The sequence below is a fragment of the Lepidochelys kempii genome, chromosome 16 (genome assembly GCF_965140265.1).
Source record: "Lepidochelys kempii isolate rLepKem1 chromosome 16, rLepKem1.hap2, whole genome shotgun sequence".
In the NCBI taxonomy this organism is placed as follows: Eukaryota; Metazoa; Chordata; order Testudines; family Cheloniidae; genus Lepidochelys; species Lepidochelys kempii.
The window spans coordinates 10,482,247-10,490,433 of record NC_133271.1 but is presented as its reverse complement, the minus strand read 5'-3'; the positions used below and the strand labels follow the sequence as shown (position 1 = coordinate 10,490,433).

The following is an 8,187-nucleotide window of genomic DNA, read 5'->3' as shown; positions in this document are numbered from 1 at the left end:
AGCTCAGAATCTTATTCTACTCGTTAGTGGAGAGATGCTGGGAGGTGGGTACCTGGGGGAGGAGGGAGAATAGACTCCAGGAATGGAGTGAGATTTCCCTCGGAAAAGGCTCCGCTAATCACTTTGGGTTTGATTGCAATGGTGTTACTGAGCTGACCCTGCAAGCTGGTGCTGTGCTGAATATGGAGCCTGACCCGCATGGGAAAGGCAGTTTCCAGCCCTGGCCCTCCTCTCAGCTGGCTGGGAGCACTGGGGAGAGTGACGTGTGTCACTTACATCACCTACTGCTCCCACACTAATGGGCCCAAATGCTGCCCCCTATCTAGTCCTCTTCAAGTGGAGAGATGATGGCTGTGAAGCAGGGGGTCTGTTTCTCTTGACCTTCTTCAACCTCCCCTGACCGATCTTGTTCTGTATCCAGGGCCATGAAAGTTTCATTCCAGCACAGACCATCCACGGGGATAAGGGAAGAAACTAGGGCAAGATCCTTATGCATCTGAATCTGAATCCATCTTGTGCCATCTGACATCACTGAGGGCATACACAGTGCCCCACCACCCATCTCTGGTGGGCTGCTCTTTGCATGTCCTCTGTGCTCTGATGCTCTTTGTTACCCCTTTTAGATCCAAGTAGTGAGACCCAAAATGTTTGGCTAACAGGTTGTTCCAGTTAAGAGGAGCACCTGGTGATGGAGTCAGGTTCCTTTGGTGTAATTCTGTTTATTTACAAAGAATGACTAAAGACCTGTTTCCCTGAACCCAGCAGGACTCAAAGAGCTGGGGAGTTTATTTGCTCACAGCTCCAAGCCCCCTTCAGCCAGCACTCAGCCCAAAAGCTCTCTCTTGACTTCTCTGAGTTATGTTCCCTGTAACTGCTCAGGCTGCGTGTGGAGCTTCTGTCTCTCTCTGCTTTTCAGCCCCTCTTTCACAGACAAGCAAACCTTCACAAAACAATACCCAGCCAAATCACTCATCCACACGTGCCTTGATCTGCCTTTGTTTGGGGTAGAGGCTGCTATTGTTTCAACTACCTGGTGCCATAAAGAAGGTTAACGGTTTTTTACAACTATCTGAAATAGTCACCCCCAAATCATACCAGGATCTAGAAGAGACTAAAGTGAAGTGTGTGGGGGGGTGGGAGTGTTTCTTGACTTAACTAGGAGGAACTCCGCACAAAGCAATGGAGAGCTGGCACTGTGTGTTTGTGTAGCATCAGGATCAGGCCCTCTGTCTGGAAGCTCTTAATAAGTCAATTCTTTTCCTTCATCTTTAAAGCTCCAAGTGGTGCCTTGGTTCTGCTCTGTTTCCATATCTCCCCCTCCCCCAGCCCCGTTCCCATTAATAGGAGCAGACACTGGCCCCAGGCCCCGTTTGATATGCAGCGTGTTTATCATCACGGGCTTCCCTGCGAATTCATGGTGCCCCGAAGTCCCTGTTCAGGAGGTGAGAATAGGCGCCCAGTTGCTGTGTATCTAAGCACAACCTGCAGCTCCATGCAAAACTTAATTACCAGCCCTCCTGCACACAACTAGAGTTAGCGCCAAGCCCAAGGAAAAGAAGTCGGGAGGTGGCCAAAGAGAATTCATGCAACAGAGAGACTGCCCCCCTACGCCTCCCAACAGAGAAAGACCCAGAAAACACACACTGACAGAGTTAATCAACTGAACACTCCAAAATCAAGCGATGTAGAGAGAGGAACTCCCAGGGCTAACGAAACTGGCTAAGCCCCCAACCATGAGAACCTTCCAGGACAGAGGGTGGCCAAGAGAGCCCATTCACACTGAATATATCACTCGCTGACAAGGGCTCCAGAGAGATGACTGATGAACCCAGGAAGCTGAGTAGCACATACCACCTCTTCAGCCACCCCGGAACCTGCATGGGGCACAGCAAAGCCCAGATTCTTCTTCGAGAAGAATGCTGCGGCTTTTCCCAGGCGGCTTGGGGGTCTGGGGAAGGTAGGGGAGGTGCAGCTGAGACTGGCCCAGGGCTCTTCCGGGCGGCTTGGGGTCTGGGGAGGGTAGGGGAGGCGCGGCTGAGGCTGGACCAGGGCTCTTCCGGGCAAGTTGGGGGGGAGGGGGTTGGGGCTCCTCCCGGCACGTGCAGTGGGGGCAGAGAGACTCCAGCCCAGCAGGGGGCATGGGAAGAAAGGGCAGAGCCCAGGGCTAGCCTCCCCAAAAGGGGGGCATCACCCGCCACCCATGCTATAGAAGGGGAGAAAGCTCTGGTCCTCCAGGCAATGCAGAGCTGGGCTTCTGCCCAAGCCTCCTGGCTAAGGCAGCCTGCAAACACACAATCTGGGCCCACCGGCTCCTGGCTGGGGCAAGACACAAGTGATGTGCAGGCTTCTGGCCCAGGGGTGATGAGGCTGCCACTCCAGGGGCAGGGTGGGCAGCAGGGGGATCCAGCCCCACCCTGCTCCACCAGGTCCAGCCCAGGGCCCTAACAGTGGCAAATGGTTCCACCACCAGGTCAGCAAGGATCCGACCAAAACACACGGACCCCTGTTCTGGCAACAAAACCAGACTAACGTCTGGTTCCCCAGGCTACTTCCTACCCCGGGCTGGGCAGGGGGGTTCCGTAGGCCAAGGGTCCTCTGTCACCTTGGGCTCTACCGTGGAGGTCCATCTGGGCAACGCCCCTCCAGGGTCGGTCTCCACCGGAGTTCTGCAGCAGGCTAGAGACATCAATCCCCTTCCCTAGCTCCCACTCAACTGAGCTGCAGGGCCCTCCCTTTATACTTCCTATCCCGCCCCAGTACTTCCGGCAGGAGGCGGGGCAGGTTTGGCTCCGCCCACCAAGAGGAGTGTAGCCATCCCTTGCTCGCATGTCTGGAGGGAGGCCACTCCACCTCACTACAACGCGCACAAGTTGATGCGAGGTGACTTGTGTCGACCTAAGTTTGCAGTGTGTAGACCAGGCCTCAGTCCTTTGTCCAGTGGTGGAAGCATAAATCAGTGTGACAAGCAGCTACGGCTACTCACGTGCACATGCTTTTCCTGCCCCCGCAGTGCTCGGGGGGAGAGAGCACTAGGTACCCGCTGGGGCAGGGAGGCCTGTAGAACCAGTTTCCTCTCATGCACTTGGGTTGCCTCTTTAATGTGAGGTTTCAGAGTAGCAGCCATGTTAGTCATGCATCCGATGAAGTGAGCTGTAGCTCACGAAAGCTTATGCTCAAATAAATTGGTTAGTCTCTAAGGTGCCACAAGTCCTCCTTTTCTTTAATGTGAAAGGCCTTGAGGTAAGACTAGGTCAAATGCATTTGGGTCTCTTGGGCCAGCAGAAGCTGAGAGCCTGTTGGAGGGAAGATGGTCAGCTCCAGGCAAAGAAGAAAGAGCAAATGGCTTTGTGGCAGTGTGGCCAAGTGGTCTGTACATAGGACTACGAGCCTCTAAGCCTCGCTCTGCTACTGATTTACTGCGTACCCCTGGGAACGTCACTTCCCCTGGAGTACTTCTGCTGGCCCATCTTTCCATACCTCCCTGACAAGAGGACAGCACCTCGAAAATGAACAGGGCTAAATAAGTGCTAAATGTTGTGAACAATATGATTGTGGCAGGAGGGGGCTTTGAAGGGAGGCCAGTCCAATCCCCATCCAGAAGATTGGTGGCTATGAGACAAAGCGAGCCTTGAACTAAGGGGGGGTGGAGGCCAGAGGTGGGATTCAAACGACGCTTCCCTCGAAGGGCGAGACACGGTGAACTGACGTTCAAGCTGCGTAGCTAAGGCAGAATGCCACTGAAACCCTGGCCTCCCCATATCTCCTCTGCTGGAGTCGAGCCCAACTTTTACTACTGTTCACAACTATTTTTATGAGCCTGTAAATGACTCCGTGGGTTTATTATTTTTTCTTAAAAGGCAGATTTAGGGTGACAGATCCCCATGATCATGCTTCATCACGGTGTAGATTATGACATGTTTCTTGTCCTCACGCATCGGCGGAGTCAAAGCCTAAGCAGACGTGGGGAAGGACCCCACCACCCGTTCCCTCCAGAGCTCAGGAGCAACTTCTGTAGCCTGACCTCAGCCTCGGAGATTTGGCAGGAAGAACCCATTATCACCTTAACCAGCCCTTAACCGCTCGCCCCTCTCCCCCAAGCTGCAGCTGGCTCAAGCCGTGTTTAATACAGAGCAAGCAGGCCCAAAACCAAGCCTGTGGTTTGACCATAGCTACCGCTGCTCCATTCTCTGGACCTGATTCAGAGCCTGTTGAAGTCACTGGACAGCCTGGCAATGATGTGAGCGGGCTTTGGACCAGGCACTGCTGTGGATGCCACCCAGGGAGCTTCAGAGGCCATCTCTGAAAGGGAATCTTCGAAAGAGAAACTCATTTAGGCGTAAAGAACAGGAGGACTTGTGGCACCTTAGAGACTAACCAATTTATTTGAGCATGAGCTTTCGTGAGCTATAGCTCACTTGATCGGTGTAGCTCATGAAAGCTTATGCTCAAATAAATTGGTTAGTCTCTAAGGTGCCACAAGTCCTCCTTTTCTTTTTGCGAATACAGACTAACATGGCTGCTACTCTGAAACCTGTCATTTAGGTTTGTGGCCAAGAAGGGTGTGTGTCCCCCACCCCCCCAATTTTGATTTCTTGTACTAGAAATTCAAAATTCAGCCTCAATGGGCCACTGGGGGAACGAGCAGGAGTCGGAGTGGAGACAAGAGAACTGTGTTTGAACCAGGGGTAATTATTGTTCAGACTGTTTTAAAAACCCTAATTTTTGTCAGCCCCAGTTGAACTCAAGCCATGGGGCGCAAAGCTCCCTTGCCTAGGGCTTCCCCACCCTCACCAAGCCTGTTAGTGCAGGACTGGTCCACGTCTCGGAGTCCTCGAGCAAAAACAGGGAAGCCCGGACATCACATTCCCAATCATTCTAAACTTAAACTATCCCCAGCCCCAGAGGCAGAACCACACCTCCCCTGCCCCTTCCAAAGGTGCGGGAGGGGAAGAAAACCTTGCAGGCCTTCTCCATACATAAATAAGCTAACATGGGCAGAAGTCCATTTTTTATTTCCATCCGCAGGTCCCTTTTAACTGCACTGTAAGAAAGAACCCATTATCACCTTAACCAGCCCTTGGGAACCCTGCATCTACAGATCACTCAGCTCCTGCCAGCAGTGGAAACACATTCACGCAATTCTCTCGCCCCACATGACAATGCTCAAGGGGGATTCACAGGTGTCCCAAAGCTGGTAAGAAAGTGGCATCTCCGTACCCTTTCAGTCTTGCAAAATTCCACTTGTCCCTTCTGCTGGGTGAGATTTTTTTGTGGGTGGGTGGCGGTGGACAGTCTCATTAGTTGTTTTCCTTGCAGGGCAGGCAAATAGATTGCATCCCCGGGATAGTGGGTTTGCATGGCCAGGGCCCGCAGTCCTGCATTACAATCTCTACAGGCGGACTACTGGTCCTGAACAGAGACCCATGAATGTCTATGGGGCTCTTCAGGGGGCACAGGAATCAGCCCATGACGGAGGCTTCTTTTTGGAAGGCTGCCTTGCTGCTGACCTATTCTGGGGAGGCCGTTGGGGGAAGATCACCTCAGAACAGCATTGCCACCTCAAACACTGAGAAATCATAAGGGCGGCTGCCCAAAAATATTCTGAGTGACTTAAAAGCACAAGATTTATGATTCTACTAAATGTGGGGGGTTTTCATTTTGCTTTCTGAGCTTTTAGAATATGCATTTTCCAGCTTTTCTGTGCAACCATGAGGGCCAGAAATTTGCTTAAAAAACCCCCACAACAAACCCCCCTCCCCCAAAAACAGATTTCTATGTTATCACATGACTCCTGGAGCTGGGATTTAAATTAAAAAAAAACAAAATCTCACAATACTTGTCATGCAATCATGAGAGCTGGCAACACTGATGAATGAAAGAGCCAAATTCATTTTAAAGCACTTTTTTTTATTGATTTCATTGAAAACAGAACAAGAAAATGACCAGAGCCAAAAGACTGCTCCTTTAAAATTGTCAAAAACATTAACAGAAAATAATAATAATAATAATAAACATGACGGCATTATGAATGTTTTAGAAGAGATGCACAAAAGAAAAAAACCCCTGTTACTGCACTAATTACAGTATTTAAAGATATATGCAAAAAAAAAAAAAAAAATTAAGGTAATGACCTGCCCAGCCATCACACAAAAGGTGATGGCAAATTTATTCACACTACAATACTAACAATTTAAAAAAGGTTTTGTGTTTTTTTCCTGCATTTTATACTAAAATCACTTTGTTCTTTTTATACAATTGATAGTTTATATTCACGTGGTGAGTAAAAATCACACCAGAATCAGCACCGTTTTTGTTTTGTGGTTTCTTTTTGTTGTGTGTGTGTGTGTGGTTTTTTTTTTTTTTTTTAATGCTTTGTCCCGAATGTTTTAATAATGGTAAAAAATAAATCAGTTCATTTAAACTTCATAGTGTGTGGCTTAAAAATTAAATCAGAGGTGCCCCGAGTTGGGAAAAGGGAGGGATGAGCTGGTGGCCATGGTATCTCCTCTCGCTGGGGTGTGTCCTATCTGATGCTTGCCCGGCCTTAAGCATTCTCTTGAGCAATGCCAAAGGTTCTTTATAGTACATGTATCACTTTGTTTTGTTTTTAAAAAGCAAACTGATGCTTTCAGAAGTTAGTGTCTTGTACAATCCCCGTCCCTCTCTAAGATTGCTCACGTGGCAGGAGAGGCAAATCCTTCCACTGGTGAAATCAACACTGAGACAGTAACATGCCCAAGGGGCAGAGGTGAGAGCTGGTTTTTAACGGAGAAAGCTTTGTATAGAGCAGGAGCGGTGGGGAGAGAATCTCTGGCAGGCTTGGAACAGAGACAGGGATTGGGGGGACAGGAAGGAAAAAGGATTCTTTTCCATTTTTCTTTAGGAAAAAAAATAACAGATCAGCGGATTTGGTAACCGATGGGCGTCTGTTAGAAGCAAACGCCCTCTAGCTCCCAGCGACGGGACCAGGGAAGACCACGCTGTAATGTCCTGCCAGGTGAGGGAGAAATTAAAGGACCTGCCCCACAAAGCTGCGTCAAGTAAACCAATGTCAGAACCGTCCCCCCGCCCCTTTAAAAACTAAGTTCCATCAAGTATTCAAAGTTTATTGTAAGAGAACTGGAGATGACTTGGCATGAAGGTTCCATTCAATCAATAACGGCGTTCTGAAGAGGAGGGGTAAACGCTTCCCTTGGCTCTGACAACACATGAAGAGATGGATGCTAGGACATCTTGCATGGAAAAACTGCAACAGCCATCCCTTTGCACTCACTGTAAAACCAGCAGCTTTCCAGGGGTGAAGAGGGAGGAAACCTACAACATGGAGTCCGGATTTGCTTTCACTTATTCCTCAAGTAACAGTCGGTGGCACATCCCTAGATGTCATGAACCCCTTGGCTTTCCTTGAATGTGTTTTCTCTTTCAATGGAAATTTCAAACAGTATCTGAATCTATCGAGTTAAAACAGTTCGGTCTCCCAGGAGCAAGTCCTCAAAAGGGGCCGGCTGCCATGGCAGAGCTGGTGTCGGGAAGTCCGGTCTCCTGTGTGTCCTGGGAGGATGTGCTAGCTTGCCGTTGGGCCAGGGCTGTGCTCGAGTGTTTGCACTTGGGTGAACCGCACTGACAGCTGAAGTATTTGCCTTTGATGTCCCAGAATCGGTCTCCGTAGTCAAAGCTGGAAGAGAGGGGGGAACATTTGGTCATTGGAACACAACAGGAGGGATGTGCGCATATTCAAACAATTACTTTAGGGTAGCAGAGAAGACCTAAACCAGAAAAGTTTGTAAAGCAGGGGGTCACACCCTTCATAGCTTAGAGATGAACAAATGTATTTGAGCATAAGCTTTCGTGAGCTACAGCTCACTGCATCAGATGCATTCAGTGAAGTGAGCTGGAGCTCACGAAAGCTTATGCTCAAATAAATCTGTTAGTCTCTAAGGTGCCACAAGTACTCCTGTTCTTTTTGCGGATACAGACTAACACGGCTGTTACTCTGAAATCTTCATAGCTTGTGCAGCCTGAATGCACTGCCCACCCTGGGGGCTCCCTGTATCCTTCCATCCCTCCCCCATCAAATTCCCTGGGTGCCACTCTCCCATCTTCTGTTGTAGGGACACCAACTGCCCCCAGGCTCACCCTTGCCAGGGGTCTGTGTGCTCTCCATACCATGGTCTCCCAGTCTGTCCC

At 49.8% G+C, this 8,187-nt stretch overlaps 1 protein-coding gene across 13 annotated transcripts in view; it reads right to left on the bottom strand.

Moving 5' to 3' along the window:
* Window positions 1–5,886: 5,886 nt before the first annotated feature.
* The window catches only part of EHMT1 (euchromatic histone lysine methyltransferase 1), a 170,424-nt gene continuing 168,123 nt past the window's right edge, over window positions 5,887–8,187 (bottom strand). For all 13 annotated transcript variants that reach the window (XM_073313920.1, XM_073313919.1, XM_073313921.1 and 10 more), the window contains one exon: window positions 5,887–7,675. In XM_073313920.1, the coding sequence (XP_073170021.1) occupies window positions 7,492–7,675 (184 nt within the window). In that variant the 3' untranslated portion in view covers window positions 5,887–7,491. The remainder of the gene's footprint in view (window positions 7,676–8,187) is intronic.